Below are 16,823 nucleotides of genomic sequence, written 5' to 3'. Positions count from 1 at the left end.
TCTAAGCCTTGAGGAAGATTCAATTCTCAGTGATGTCTGCACAGTATCCTTGGAACACCTTGGAGACGGTTGGAAAACTAGCAACTAATGGTCATATAAACATCAACAATTTTTCCTCCCACCCTACAGAGATTGCAGGGAAACAAGTCAAGCAACTATAAGTCTCATGGATGTGTCTAGCAGAACTTAGCGACTGAACATCACCAAGAATTGAATTCATCATTCTCAGTCTCTTGCATGTAATGAGAATTCAATTTGCACTTGGAATGTTAAGCTACACACATCCCAAGAATTAAGGGAAAATACTTTAAATAAAATAAATTATATTTCCATGTACAGTTTGTTACTATGTTGTTAGGGAAAGTAAACCTTACTACAATAATATATTGTTATATACTATGAAATTAATTTTCAGCACTGATTGCCACCTATGGGTATTGTTTCCTAAAACCTTTTTTCCCATTATAGGTAAAACAATTTACTCAATAACAAATTTAATGATTCATTGCTGGCCTATTGATAAATATTTGCCCTTGTAGTAAGAAGAGATAGACATCTTATTAAGAGCTATCAAAATATTGATTTGGGAGATTTTAATGAACTGTGTAACAAACTGAAAGGCCAAGCAATCTAGATAATAAATTGGCAAATTAACACAGGCAGGTGTAAATTAATTCACAGCTGCCTTTTGTTCTTTCCATGCTCCATATTCAGATGCAGGAGAAAGGTGAAGTGCTGGAATGATTAGTTACGTACATTAGTCTGTACACAATAACAAGATTCAGTTCTGTGTATTGATGTCTTTCGGTTCTGCTAGGTAAAGCAGAACAATGTTTTTGAAAGATGTCTTAGAAAAGCCTTAAGGTATGGAGTCCAACTTGTTTATTATTTCACAGAAGGTGAAAATGTCTACTGATGGTGAAAATTGTTATTATAATTGAAGTTTTATTTACACATGCTAATGCATTTCTAAAAATTATTAAATCAATTCACAAACTGAGATCTAGTAAAACATTAACATTTCCATTCAGTTAGCACATGTTTAAATATGTTCTCAAAAATTTATTTTGCTTTGAATGTTTGTGATTTGTAACTGCTCATGGATTGGCTGTATCTCATACTTGCCAACTCCATGACTCCATGATTAGTAGCATTGCACAGGGAATTGAAGGGCACAATTTACAACAAATAAATTTATCAAGCCTCACCCCAATTTATAGTGAAGTGGGTTGGATCCAGTTGGGTGACCTGTTCTCCAAGGTGTCTGAAAGAAGTCACCAAAAAGCAGTAGTCTCCGTGACATTCCAGCTGAGTAGGCAAGTAGGCTGCACACCAATAATTAACTGTGGGCCTAATTCAGAGATGTACATAAATCTCTGATAGGTTTGGAATCTGCATTAGCTGCACTGCACATGTGCACACCTGGACCTGCAATGTTGTTCATAGTGATCCAAAAGCAGCGTTGTGATTGATTGATTGATTGATTGATTGATTGATTGACTGCTGGTGTTTTGGGCCAGTGACAGAAAACAGGCCATGTATGCAAAATATACAAATATCACTCAGAAAACATATTATAGATTGCACGCTGACTGTAGCCAAGCAGACTAAGCTTATCAGTGGGAATGCAAAGATTCACCATTTAACAGCTGAACATGCAGGATCCCAGAAAATGGTCTACATTCATTACCCACTGAATATACTTATATATCACATACCACAACCCTCATTACTGTTTTATGTCCTGAACTAAAAACATTGGGCCAAAGAATCAAAACTAGAGCTGCGGAGTTCTCAGACGCAACCCAAACTTAAGTACTGTATTAAGCAACACATACAGATGTGTCCTCAATCATCTGGCCTGAATACGCCAAGCAGCATGAGATGCCTGGTGCAAGTGAGCTGCCAGGTCCCGTGCAACTCTGCTAGCATCGGTCATATTTGTTTGCCGACAATGTATCTTAGACGCAATGCATCTAGGAAGCACCAGGAGACTGTGCTGCTTAATACAATATGCAACACTTGTATATTTGTGCGACTGAGGCTGTATACAAAGCACAACACATGTATAAGAAAAAAGTTGCAGCTGCCACTTTGTAGCACTTTGTATACAGATTCAGAGACTCAGTTGCACACAGAAATGTGTTGCGTAATAAATGAATCATGACAGTCTCCTGTTGCAATGCTGCATCGTGTAGCAACTAAGATGCATTTTCTGAAAAAAAGGTGCAAAATATATGGCTGCAATTAGCAGGGACTCACGTGACCTAGCATGCCAAGATGGGCTGTTTGGCGCAACTACAGCAAAGATGTATGTGGACACATCTGTACTTTACTAAGTGACTGTTCCCTGCTAGTTATAAATCTGGTACTGCTTAATGCTCTTTAAAGGCGTTGCATAACCCTGATACAGTAGTTTAACACATCCCTATCATCCTCTCAGAAACCCTCACAGCTGCGTAATGACAGGTACTCACAACTGACAATCAGACCAACACTGACAGCAAAAACTAGTTTGGAGATATGGGTCCAGATGTAATGAAGTGCGAGTGGGCTGGAGGTGTGGGTTCCTGGCCTAACTCGGGAATTTCTTTTAAAAGTGGCAATAATGTACAAGGCAAAACCATGACTTGTAAATGATGGGCACTTTAAAAACGTTTGAGTTCGGCTGGGAACTTGCACCTATGGCCAACTTGGAATTAATTACATTCAGCCCATGAAGTCCTTCTCCCTTTGTAAAACAGGTCTGCCGAATGGACAGGGGATATTGCCATAGGTTAACTGTATTTACTATCCTAGCTCACATTATCCATACATTGTCAACTTTGTGGTATGCATGGGTGCATTGCAGCTTACAAAGGTTGTCTAGAGGTGAGGACCCACTAAACGGATACATGGATAAAGATGAACTCAACTAGTAAGTATAGTACAACATGTACTTAACCTTTAATGGAAGTCCAATCAACTAGCATAGATGCGGGAAGGATAATATGTTGTGACTCATGTTAAGTCCATTAATCTTCTAGGAATTTGTGAGGTAAAGTCCTTAAAAAGACCAAACATATGCAACATTTGCTTGTTCCAAAGTACTGCATATTACATGCCTTTATGTACCTGCTGGTACTAGCACTTTTCGTTGGATAAACAGACAGGGGTTTCATCCTCTATACCCTTGGCCAGACAGCTGCAGGCTGCTCCAACCAACACTTGTGTTTTATAGAGGAAAGTGCCTAAATTCTCTGCCCATGGACCCCTCTGAGGGTCACCACTGTAACAAGGAAAGTGCTACACATCAGGTATCATGCAAAAGGTTAACAAAAAAGAGTCATAAGGGTAGTAATAGTTAGCAATCGCACAAATCGTATCACTTCCCAAACATTTGACTTCACGCAGAACATTAAATTAATTGACGGTTTTTGTTTTTAATTACAAATTTAGCATTCAACCATTATTAGATCCTGTTGCTTTCTTGCAATAATTATAGTTATTATTCATTTCATTTCTCAACTCTCCACGGGAATACAGACTGAAGCTTTTTATGAAACTGAAAGGGAAACTTCATTACCAGAGAGAATACTGCAACACTGGAATGTACTAAATCTGCCCTGGTGACATTTTATACAGTATGTATGAAATACATTTTGGTAAATTTGTAGGCAATAAAGTGCAATATTGTAATATAAATATTATTTTTATTTTAAATCTGATGCACTCATAGGTATATTTCAAACAGGTTTTCTGTTTTTGTTTAAAATATTCTACCACTGCAGCAGTTTTACAGCTTATTGGCACAATTTATAAACTTATTTTTATCGATTTCATTTTCTTGCTGTTTTTAATGCTAAATTTTATAACATATTACCAACTGTCTAAATTTGTGGGGACTGTTCCATCATTCTAATTTGCAGGGTTGTGAAGTGCCTCCAATGATTCAGACAGTAAATCGTTGATTTAACTTATGGGTATGGCCACATACATTGTTACACCATAACCCCCACCCATCCAGCATTCAGCTATCCCACCCTTACCCTGACTGCAAACTCCAAAATGATGTGAGCAATAGGAATTGATATCACAAAAGATTATTGCACGAAATAGAGGATGAATGTAATTATTATACAAAGCAATACCCATTAACACCTGTTCTTCAACAATTGTACCAATATTTGCAGACTGGGTATGCATTTGCGTTGTATATTTTCAGTCTATGTGGGATGTCAAACTATTTGACATTCCACAGGATATTAGTGTGTAACCTATTGAAAGCATATTAATGTAACAGGTTATGGAGGATATGAACCTTTAGGAAAAAGTGGTGAAGTTGCCTATGACAGAAAAAAAATCAGCTTCTAGCAATTATTTATAATGAGATAAGTTGATTGGCTGCTATTGGAAACTTCACAACTTCATCTCTCTGGAAAGTTTGATACATCTCCCCCTGTGTTTATAAAAAATAAGATTTTACTTACCGGTAAATCTATTTCTCGAAGTCCGTAGTGGCTGCTGGGGACTCCATAAGGACCATGGGGAATAGACGGGCTCCGCAGGAGACAGTGCACTTTAAGAAAGAATTTGGATACTGGTGAGCTCTGGCTCCTCCCTCTATGTCCCTCCTCCTGACCTCAGTTAGAGAAACTGTGCCCGGAAGAGCTGACAGTATAAGGAAAGGATTTTGGAATCCAGGGCAAGACTCATACCAGCCACACCAATCACACCGTATAACTTGTGATAAACTTACCCAGTTAACAGTATGAACAACAACGGAGCATCAGATCAACCCTGATGCAACCACAACATAACCCTTATTTAAGCAATAACTATATACAAGTATTGCAGAAGAAGTCCGCACTTGGGACGGGCGCCCACCATCCACTACGGACTACGAGAAATAGATTTACCGGTAAGTAAAATCTTATTTTCTCTAACGTCCTAGTGGATGCTGGGGACTCCGTAAGGACCATGGGGATTATACCAAAGCTCCCAAACGGGCGGGAGAGTGCGGATGACTCTGCAGCACCGAATGAGCAAACACAAGGTCCTCCTCAGCCAGGGTATCAAACTTGTAAAACTTTGCAAAAGTGTTTGAACCTGACCAAGTAGCTGCTCGGCAAAGCTGTAATGCCGAGGCCCCTCGGGCAGCCGTCCAAGAAGTGCCCACCTTCCTTGTGGAGTGGGCTTTTACTGATTTTGGAAGCGGCAATCCAGCCGCAGAATGAGCCTGCTGAATCGTGTTACAGATCCAGCGAGCAATAGTTTGCTTTGAAGCAGGAGCACCCAGCTTGTTGGATGCATACAGGATAAACAGCGACTCAGTTTTCCTGACTCTAGCCGTTCTGGCTACATAAACCTTCAAAGCCCTGACCACATCCAGCAACTCGGAATCCTCCAAGTCACGAGTAGCCACAGGCACCACAATAGGTTGGTTCATATGAAAAGATGACACCACTTTTGGCAGAAATTGTGGACGGGTCCGCAATCCTGCCCTGTCCATATGGAAAACCAGATAGGGGCTTTTATGTGACATAGCCGCTAATTCTGACACACGCCTAGCTAATGCCAAGGCTAATAGCATGACCACCTTCCACGTGAGAAATTTTAACTCCACGGTTTTGAGTGGCTCAACCCAGTGTGACTTCAGGAAACTCAACACCATGTTAAGATCCCAAGGTGCCACTGGAGGCACAAAAGGGGGCTGAATATGCAGCACTCCCTTTACAACGTCTGAACTTCAGGAAGAGAAGCCAGTTCTTTTTGAAAGAAAATGGATAGGACCGAAATCTGGACCTTAATGGAACCCAAATTCAGGCCCGAAGTCACTCCCGACTGTAGGAAGTGAAGGAAACGGCCCAGCTGGAATTCCTCCGTAGGGGCATTCCTGGCCTCACACCAAGCAACATATTTTCGCCATATACGGTGATAATGTTGAGCCGTCACATCCTTCCTAGCCTCTATCAGCGTAGGAATGACCTCATCCGGAATGCCTTTTTCTGCTAGGATCCGGCGTTCAACCGCCATGCCGTCAAATGCAGCTGCGGTAAGTCTTGGAACAGACAGGGCCCCTGTTGCACAAGTCCTGTCTTAGAGGCAGAGGCCACGGGTCCTCTGTGAGCATTTCTTGCAGATCTGGATACCAAGTCCTTCTTGGCCAATCCGGAACAAAGAGTATTGTTCCCACTCCTCTTTTCCTTATGATTCTCAGCACCTTCGGTATGAGAGGAAGAGGAGGAAATACATAGACCGACGGGAACACCCACGGTGTCACCAGTGCATCAACAGCTATCGCCTGAGGGTCTCTTGACCTGGCGCAATATCTCTGCAGCTTTTTGTTGAGGCGGGATGCCATCATATCCACCTGTGGCAGTTCCCACCGACTTGCAATCTGCATGAAGACTTCTTGATGAAGTCCCCACTCTCCCGGGTGGAGGTCGTGCCTGCTGAGGAAGTTTGCTTCCCAGTTGTCCACTCCCGGAATGAACACTGCTGACAGTGCGCTTACGTGATTCTCCGCCAAGCGAAGAATTCTGGTGGCTTCTATCATCGCCACCCTGCTCCTTGTGCCGCTTTGGTGGTTTACATGAGCCACTGCGGTGATATTGTCTGACTGAATCATAACCGGTTGGTCGCGAAGCAGGGTCTCCGCTTGACTTAGGGCGTTGTATATGGCCCTTAGTTCCAGGATATTGATGTGAAGGCAAGTCTCCTGCCTTGACCACAGCCCTTGGAAATTTCTTCCCTGTTTGACTGCCCCCCACCCTCGGAGGCTTGCATCCGTGGTCACCAGGACCCAGTCCTGAATGCCGAATCTGCGAACTTCTGCAGCCACCACAGGAACGACACCCTGGCCCTGGGGGATAGGGTGATTAACCGATGCATCTGAAGATGTGATCCGGACCACTTGTCCAGTTAGTCCCATTGGAAGGTCCTCGCATGGAACCTGCCGAAGGGAATGGCCTCCCTTCCCAGGACTCGAGTGCAGTGATGCACTGACACCTGTTTTGGTTTTAATAGATTCCTGACCAGTGTCACGAGCTCCTGAGCTCTCTCTATCGGGAGATAAACCCTTTTCTGGTCTGTGTCTAGGATCATGCCTAGGAGAGGCAGATGAGCTGTAGGAACCAACTGCGACTTTGGAATATATAGAATCCAGCCGTGTTGCCGTTACACTTCCAGAGAAAGTGATACGCTGTTCAGCAACTGCTCTCTTGATCTCGCTTTTATGAGGAGATCGTCCAAGTACGTGATAATAGTGACACCTTGCTTCCGCAGGAGCACCATCATTTTCGCCATTACCTTGGTGAATATTCTCAAGGCCGTGGAGAGACCAAACGGCAACGTCTGAAATTGGTAATGACAATCCCGTACCGCAATTCTGAGGTACGTCTGATGAGGTGGATAAATGGGGACATGAAGGTATGCATCCTTTATGTCCCGAGTCACCATAAAATCTCCCCCTTTCAGGCTTGCAATGACCGCTCTTAGCGATTCCATCTTGAACTTGAACCCTTTCAGGTATATGTTCAGGGATTTTAAATTCAATATGGGGCTGACCGAACCGTCTGGTTTCGGGACTACAACATGGTCGAATAATAACCCCCTCCTTGTTGAAGGCAGGGAACCTTGACCACCACCTGTTGAAGATACAATTTGTGAATTGCAGTTAACACTGTTTCCCTCTCGTGGCCTGCAGGGCCGTCGGTGAGGGGGCATCTTCTCAAAGTCCAGCTTGTATCCCTGAGACACAATATCTTTTGCCCAGGGATCTAACAGGGAGTGAACCTACTTGTGGCTGAACTTACGAAGGCGTGCCCCCACCGGGCCTAGCCTGTGGAGCCCCAGCGACATGCGGTGGATTTTTGTAGAGGCCGGGGAGGACTTCTGTTCCTGGGAACTAGCTGTGTTGTGCAGCTTCTTTCCTCTGCACCCACCTCTGGCAAGAAAGGACGCACCTCGGACTTTCTTGTTTCTTAATTCGAAAGGCTGCATTTGATAATGTCGTGCTTTCCTAGGCTGTGCAGGAATATAAGGCAAAATATCAGAATTACCAGCTATAGCTGTGGAGACCAGGTCCGAGAACCCTTCTCCACACAATCCTCAGCCTTCCATATGCCTCTTAAGTCGGCATCATCTGTCCATTGCATATTCTACAGGACACGTCAAGCAGAGATCGACATAGCTTTGACTCTAGGACCCAGTATACTCATGTCTCTTTGGGCATGTTTTATATATACATATCTCTTAGGACAGCATCTTTAATATATATATATATATATATATATATATATATATAATAGGCAACAAAGCAGGCGGCACTCCAAGTCTGTTGAGAATTCAAGTGCATTACACACAAAGCATGATCCGACGTTTCGGGGTCCAAGCGCCCCTTTGTCAAGGTGATCATTGTTCACCTTGACAAAGGGGCGCTTGGACCCCGAAACGTCGGATCATGCTTTGTGTGTAATACACTTGAATTCTCAACAGACTTGGAGTGCCGCCTGCTTTGTTGCCTATTATCCAATTTTATCTGAGATGGCACCCAAGCACTAAGTCCGGGAGGGGGAGTGCCGGTCCTTACAGTTTTTATATATATATATATATATATATATATATATATATATATATATCTATATGCATACTAGGGTCTCAATCTCTGCTGATAAGGTACCTGTCCACGCTGCCACAGCGCTATAAACCCATGCCGACACAATCGCCAGTCTGAGTAGTGTACCAGAATGTGCACGCTCTCTGCAGGATCCCTGAGAATAGCTGTTACGTCAGGGCTACCTTTTGAGCAAACGTGACACCCTAGGGGAAGATTCCCATCACATCCTGGCCCTAGTGGGGAAAGGATACTGCCTGAGAATTCTTTGTGGGAAACTGCAGTCTCTTGTCTGGAGATTCCCGCTCTTTTTCATCATGAGAGGAGGGAAATTTACCTCAGCTTTCTTCCCCTTAAACATGTGTACCCTTGTGTCAGGGACAGATGAGTCATCAGTGATATGCAAATCATCGTTTATTACAATAATCATATATTGAATACTTTTCTGCCATTTTGGCTGTAACTTTGCATTATCGTAGTCGACACTGGAGTCAGACCCTGTGTCGATATCAGTGTCTATTATTTTGGATAGTGAGCATTGAGACTCTAAAGGTCTCTGCGACATAGGGACAGACATGGGTAGATTTCCTGTCTGTTCTCTAATCTTTTGTGCAATAAAATCACCTTAGCACTTAATTACACATATCCAAACAGGTGTCGGCGTGGTCGACGGAGACACCCTCTCACACACATATTTGCTCCATCTCCTCCTTAGGGGAGCCTTTTACCTCAGACATGTCGACACACACTTACCGACACACCACACACTCAGGGAATGCTCATCTGAAGACAATTCCCCCATAAGGCCCTTTGGAGAGACAGAGAGAGAGTATGCCAGCACACACCCCAGCGCTATTAACCCAGGAATAACACAGTAACTTAATGTTAACCCAGTAGCTGCTGTTTATATTGATTTTTGCGCCTAATTATGTGCCCCCCCCTCTCTTTTTACCCTCTTCTACCGTGTAACTGCAGGGGAGAGCCTGGGGAGCTTCCTCTCAGCGGTGCTGTGGAGAAAAAATATGGCGCTGGTGAGTGCTGAGGAAGAAGCCCCGCCCCCTCGACTGCGGGCTTCTGTCCCGCTTTCATGTACAATTTTGGTGGGGGCTCATACATATATACAGTGCCTAACTGTACATTATGCAAACTTTTGCCAAAGAGGTCTCTAATTGCTGCCCAGGGCGCCCCCCCCCCTGCGCCCTGCACCCTTACAGTGACCGTAGTATGTGGGTGTAGTGTGGGAGCTATGGCACACAGCTGCAGTGCTGTGCGCTACCTCAGTGAAGACTGGAGTCTTCTGCCGCCGATTTCGAAGTCTTCTTGCTTCTTTCACCCGGCTTCTGTCTTCCGGCTCTGCGAGGGGGACGGCGGAGCGGCTCCGGGATCGGACGACAAAGGGTGAGATCCTGTGTACGATCCCTCTGGAGCTAATGGTGTCCAGTAGCCTAAGAAGCAGGACCTATCTTCAGAGAGTAGGGCTGCTTCTCTCCCCTCAGTCCCACGATGCAGGGAGTCTGTTGCCAGCAGAGCTCCCTGAAAATAAAAAACCTAACAAAATACTTTCTTATAGCAAGCTCAGGAGAGCTCACTAAGTAGCACCCAGCTCACCCGGCCACAGATTCAAACTCAGGTCTGGAGGAGGGACATAGAGGGAGGAGCCAGAGCACACCAGTATCCAAATTCTTTCTTAAAGTGCCCTGTCTCCTGCGGAGCCCGTCTATTCCCCATGGTCCTTACGGAGTCCCCAGCATCCACTAGGATGTTAGAGAAAAAATACATGTATAACTGTTTCTAATTAAGCGGCACATTCATAACCACTTCAAATTTAAAATAAATTACCACATTTTTCCGCAATTTTAGAATGGTTCCTTAATAAAAGAAGTGTTTATCTTTCATTAGGATTCTGCATTTTGGTTTATTCAGTGCCATCGTAACAGCAGTGTAGGCCCCTGGGCAAAGCAATGCAATGGGGTCCCTATCCTTTCTCCAGTGGTAGGGGTGGGGGCTGCTATCAGTGGCAGCATTGATGTCCCACGGGCGGTAGGGGGTATTCTATCTTCTGCTCAGCATGTAGGACCTGGAGCAATAATTTCTGCTAATTACTCCTTTACTGCATGGCAGGAGATGGGGCAGGAGGGAGAACAATGTAGAAGGGGGCATTCGGCTGAATGAAGCGGCCCCAGTACATGATTTCCTGGTTGGCAGGGGGTGTTTAATATGCAGGGGAGGGGTGGATAGTGGAATGAGCTTAATATTGATAATTTTCCAGTGGGAGGGAAGCTTGCTTGACTGCAGATTTATCCAGTTCCTGTTTCTTAGCTTTTAATGTGATATAAAAAAAGAGAGAGTCCCACCTTTTAGGAGGACTAGGATGACTTGGGGATCAGATTTCAGGAGCCACCAACGAAAATATAAAACTGCATACCAGGCATGTGAAGCTGGAGCAGGGACCAGCTGCTGGAAGACTGATCTCTCTGGTTCTGGCATAGCAGAGACAAGCTGCCAGTGTCCACTGAAAGGGGAGAGTCCAACATTTTAAAGTATACTCTCAAAAAAATCTAAGTTAGACAGAACCCGACATATCTGCCTGGGAAGAGAAATAAAAAGGCTTGGATGGGGACTACTGCTTTGAAGATGGATATCTTCAGTTACCCAGGGCCAATTTTCAAAAATATGGTACCCCTGGAAAAGGGGGACCCTCGGCTATCATTTTAGGGCCATTATACTACTACGGCCCTTGGGCAACTTCACATTGAGCCCATAAGAATAGATGGCCCTGAGTTTATTGACTGACAAATATAAAACAAAGCTAATTCTAAGATAAAGTGGTGGAACTTGAAAATAGCTACTGAGGATTCCTTAATTTCATGAATTGTATGATACTTACAGAGGAGTTGAGCCCTGTACAAATGGGGAAGATGTGTGCTGAGCAATCTAGTACAGACTGCTCAACACACATCTCTTTCCCCACTCAGCACACAGCACTATGTGTGTTGAGCGAGTGGGGGACGCTTATTTCACCCAGTGGTGAAAAGAGCAACCTAGCTAGATTTGGCATGAATGCATGCCAAATCTAGAGGAAGTGATAGCGATGCGTGGGGCCATGCATCTCTATCACTATGGGCATACACACAGAGAGATCTGTGCTTAATTTCTAAGCAATCAAGTCAACATGCTTAGAATTTAAGCATGGATCTCTCCATGTGTACTCCCCTTTAAGCAAGCTTTTGTCAACATGCACATTCCGGTTAAAGATAAAAACTCTGCAAACAAATGAGTGACATGTTTGTGGAGAAGAAAAAGGAGAATGCGGAAAGGGAGCAAGTACATAATTCTAAATATACAAACATTAAAAAAAAGAAATCATTATTGCAATATTGTACTCTTTTCCATAATCACAACAAAGTACCAGATACATACAAATTTGATATCCCATTTGTTGAACTGATCAAAACAACTGTTGTCTGTTTAAGATTTGCAAATATAGGTTGAGTATCCCTTATCCAAAATTCGAAATCCCACATTTTTGAGATAATGACATATATATTAATATGTGTATATATAGATATATTATATAGATATATAATATAATATGTGTGTGTGTGTGTGTGTGTGTGTGTGTGTGTGTGTGTGTGTGTGGTGTGTGTGTGTGTGTGTCATTACCTTAGTAGGGGAGCCAAAAATGTGTGATTTTGAATTTTAGATAAGGGATACACTACCTGTATTACCAACAGAAGGTTAGATTAAGCTCACCATCGTCAAGCCATTGCTGTGCAACATTCCTTCCTGGTCTATTAGATTCCGAGATATAGTAATAGATGGGAGGTCCAGACTTTGAGGTGGGAACTGAGGTGTAAATTCATTGCCCTGGGCAGCCAAAGCTTCACCCATAACTTGGAATGGGAGAAGAACATCTGTCATGCCAAGTGCCGGGTCATTTTCTGGAGGTGGAGTTATGGGCGGAATCTCAAATTCTTCATCACCAAGACTCGGTGTGTGAAACGTCTGTCAAATAAGAAATGGACAGGCTTATTATAGTCAGTTGTAACCATAAATATTGAACTAATAAAGCACCATGACCGTAATAAAAAAAATCTTAAAATAATCCTATTATATAGGTAATGGCAACTGTTTTCAGTGGCCAAACAAAGAATACTTTACAATGCAAGTCATGTTGCTCAATGAGTCAGTTTATTCAAATTAGACACATTACAAGCCATGGTGAATTGCTTTGCTTATTTCTAGCTTCAACTAGTACACCTCTCCATCTATTATGATTTTGATGGGACAGTCATGATTTGAAGCGGAAGGTCCACAGATAGCACATCTTTCCCAATTCTCAGAAAATTAGACATTATATTATATTATAAATTGAAATACATCTTTGGGGGAAATTGGGGTGTTTAAGGTGGCCTAGTACTATGGAAGCACTAGACATGTCACATCCAATGTATCATGTCACCCCCCCACACACACCCTTCATGGTCATGGTCATGTGCCTACTTGGACACGTCAAATGTTAGGAGACATGAACTATGTTAAGACCTATTGGCTTTTTATAGATCATGCAGCATCAAAATAATTATCTAGAATGGTTAGGAGACATGACAATGGGTTCACCTAGCCTAATGTGTGCAGTATATAGTATAAATCAGCTTCCATTCATGTCTGGTTATGAGGCTAACATGAGCAACTGTCTAAAACTCTTTGCCAGATGCCACAAGGTCCCCTGACCAATTGTGATAACTATTATGCAGCTTGGGGGCTTTCATCTCTTTTATATTGTGTGATGTATTGACTTCCATAGATTTCCACTAATAAACAGAGAGTTGATTGCCAAAGGAGGACAGTTATACAGAGAAAGAAGAATAACATGAGGTGTTAATGGAATAAAGGTCTAGCATTAATATATAGATTTTGATGTACAATATAATTGAGACAGGTAATTGAATGGAAAATGGTACATTGTAAAATTAAAGGAACTCTTTAAATCCTGGTTGTTATTTCTAAAGTAAATCTCTGTTGTTTCAATTTTGAAAGCTTTGCATAAACAGATCTGATTAAAGATAAGTGTAATTATCATACGGCTGTAGTAGTGTATCAGTATTAACAGTGTTTTAATGTGTACTTAATTAACAACATCTGTCTTTGTTTGTTTGAGCAACAGATACATTAGGCCTAGTGCATATCAAATTGCCTATTTATTGATACACAACAGTAATAAAAAAAATACCTCACATTATACAACACTCATGCACCATAAATTCAGACAATTGTGTACTCTGCGCCGCAGTTTAATTTGCCCAAACGCAGCAGTTTAAGGTGATTTGTGCAAGCAAGAAAATGCAGAATGTTCAGTTGTTTCCTATATTTCTATTGCAATGGAACATTGGCTGTTATTATTCAGCGTAAACAATTCTCAAGCAATGATGGTGATAAGAACACCATGCTTTCAGGTAACAGTGTTTAAACAGTGGATATGTTATGATGAAGTAAACAGTAGTTTAGATGCTGTGGGGCATTTTCTCATGCTTATAAATTGATTTCTTTCTATTCCTTACACTAAGAGCCTGAGCTCATACCATCCGCAGGCTTCTAATTATGTAAACCTAAGTGAGCTGTGTGTTTTTGTATTCTGTCCAACGGGACATGGAATACTGGCAAAGCTTTATATACATTACCATATATGTTTGCTAAGAATGGTCTGAGTACAGAGCTGGTCCTCTACATTAACTATTATAAGAAGAGATTTATTTCCTATGCGTGCATTATGAGCAGTGTACGAAGGAAGGGGTGTTGCATGTGACTGATTTTCTGATGTAGGCAGTATCATCAGGTCATTTTAGGAAACTATGGGGTCAATTTACTAAGCCTTGGTTGGAGATAAAGTGGACAGAGATAAAGTACCAACCAATCATCTCCTAGCTATCATGTTTCAAACACAGGTTGTGACATGGCAGTTAGGAGCTTATTAGCTTGTACTTTATCTCCAACCACTTTATCTCCACCTAAGACTTGGTAAATATATATAGAAAAAATCCAAGGAAAACCACCAGAGCGATTAAACTCAGAAGAACCAGCACACAGCTTGAATGCAAAAAGGAGTTTTTACTTGTCCAAAAAATTCATTAAAAAAGGCAACAAGCATATAGCACACATGTTGGTAGCAGCATGAAATAGATCAATGAATACTTAACATGTTAAGTATTCATTGATCTATTTCATGCTGCTACCAACATGTGTGCTATATGCTTGTTGCCTTTTTTAATGAATTTTTTGGACAAGTAAAAACTCCTTTTTGCATTCAAGCTGTGTGCTGGTTCTTCTGAGTTTAATCGCTCTGGTGGTTTTCCTTGGATTTTTTTCTGCATGATTATACTAACCGTGCACTAGCGTTCTGTCTAAATATAAGTGAGAAGTGGCTGCTTTTGTGGATTTGTATATATATATATATATATATATATATATATATATATATATATATATATATATATATACACACACATACATACACACACACACACACACACACACACACATGCACATATACACATATACACACACACATATATATATATATATATATATATATTTTTATTGTTATTTTTTATTTATTTATTTTTTTAGATAAAGTTTGGGCAGATGAGAAATAAATATTTATTTTTATTATTCAACTCTATTCCACGTGTTTATGTGATGCAATTAGATAGGGCACACTGAGCATTGTGGCATTAGAGAGTGGGTAGGTTGGAGGGGTTGGGGGTGCTCATTCATGATCTTGAGGCAGCACTAATGACAAACATGGTCCTGATTACAAGCCTCTAAATTATAACAAAACATAATTAGAATACAGTCATTGTGCTGTAAATATAATTTACATTATGTGAGATAATGTTTTGCATGCTAGTTAATAGGAAAGAAAATAATACATTCTGGGGTAAGATCTCATTAGTGGCAGTGCATTGTCATTCTTCAAACTGTTAATGATTATAGAAATTAATAACCGCACATGAAGGAAGTACAGTATATTCGGAAAAAGCAGAGAACCCTTTGCTTGCATATACAACCTGTCAGCTGTCATTGCAGGTCAGGAGTGATGAGCCCTGCAATTCTATAGGAAGATGCTATTTGAATAGACTGTTGAAGCTCAAATAATCACTTTTGATGCAAAGCACAATTTATGCTGGAGACAGCGCAGTGGGGGTTACATTTTATTCCCCACTGTTGTTTAGGGGAAAAAATAAAGAAAACTGTCACTTTTTACACTACAGAAATTTCAACTCTTATCCACCGTAGATAGATTGGCCATGATCAGAAGCTATTGGCTAATGAACATAAACCAATGGCTGCATTTGCAGTTATTTGGCACTAATGTGGTCTTTTAACAGATGCAACAGTAATTTGTGACTCATTTGCAACACCATTACTGCTTAATGAAATCTAACATATCACATTAACAATACGGGTAAACACTTTTTATGTGGCATTTTAACTTGTTTTCATTATCACTGTAATTAAACCCTTGAAATATTATTTCAATAAATATTTGAGGGCTACAGAATGAAGTGAAAACATACATGGAGATGCAAATGCTCAAAATGCCTTTGGCTGCTGCTAATATAACAATGTGCAAAATAATAGCCTGCAAATCCAAAGATTATGCTTATATGCAAGGTCACACTTCAGCGTAAATATATAAACTTGTAGAGGTACTCTACTGAAGAGTGGTGGTTAGATTATTGTGTAATTACTGTATACTGCACACTTATTTAGGCAAACTTTGTAAGCAAATGGCAGGAAAACTGGGTGGTAGTCACAGAAGCTTCATTTATATTTAGCTGAAATACAGTATAACCTTGACTTGCCCTTCATTTTATAATAATAATAATAATCATCATCATTATTCCTTATCAAAGAACAAACTGCCCATTGTTTCACTAAAGGGAAAATGTACACTGTTAATCCAAAGGTATTAATTCACTATAAATATTGTGTTTGGTTTAAAAAGGACAATAGTCATTCAGCCAACTAGGTACATTTGCTTTTATCCTTAATAGGATTTGGAATACTGTATGCTCAGTTAGGTAAAATCAGACCTAAACTGTCCACTGAATAGTATTCTCATTAGCAACCACTTTCATATTATCGGGTTAGATATGAAATCCTGACGGATAGGATGCCGGCTCTCATGATCCTGACAGCTGCATTCCACCTTGCCAGAATGCCG

At 41.4% G+C, this 16,823-nt stretch overlaps 1 protein-coding gene across 1 annotated transcript in view; it reads right to left on the bottom strand.

Moving 5' to 3' along the window:
• Window positions 1-16,823, bottom strand: part of TOX3 (TOX high mobility group box family member 3) — a 148,943-nt gene that overhangs the window by 26,845 nt on the left and 105,275 nt on the right. The window contains exon 4 of the mRNA XM_063945310.1: window positions 12,350-12,601. Coding sequence (XP_063801380.1) covers window positions 12,350-12,601 — 252 coding nt within the window. The remainder of the gene's footprint in view (window positions 1-12,349; window positions 12,602-16,823) is intronic.

The sequence above is a fragment of the Pseudophryne corroboree genome, chromosome 11, assembly GCF_028390025.1.
Source record: "Pseudophryne corroboree isolate aPseCor3 chromosome 11, aPseCor3.hap2, whole genome shotgun sequence".
Taxonomy (NCBI): domain Eukaryota; kingdom Metazoa; phylum Chordata; class Amphibia; order Anura; family Myobatrachidae; genus Pseudophryne; species Pseudophryne corroboree.
Note: the sequence above shows the minus strand (reverse complement) of the source record. Positions and strands in the feature narration are given on the sequence as shown.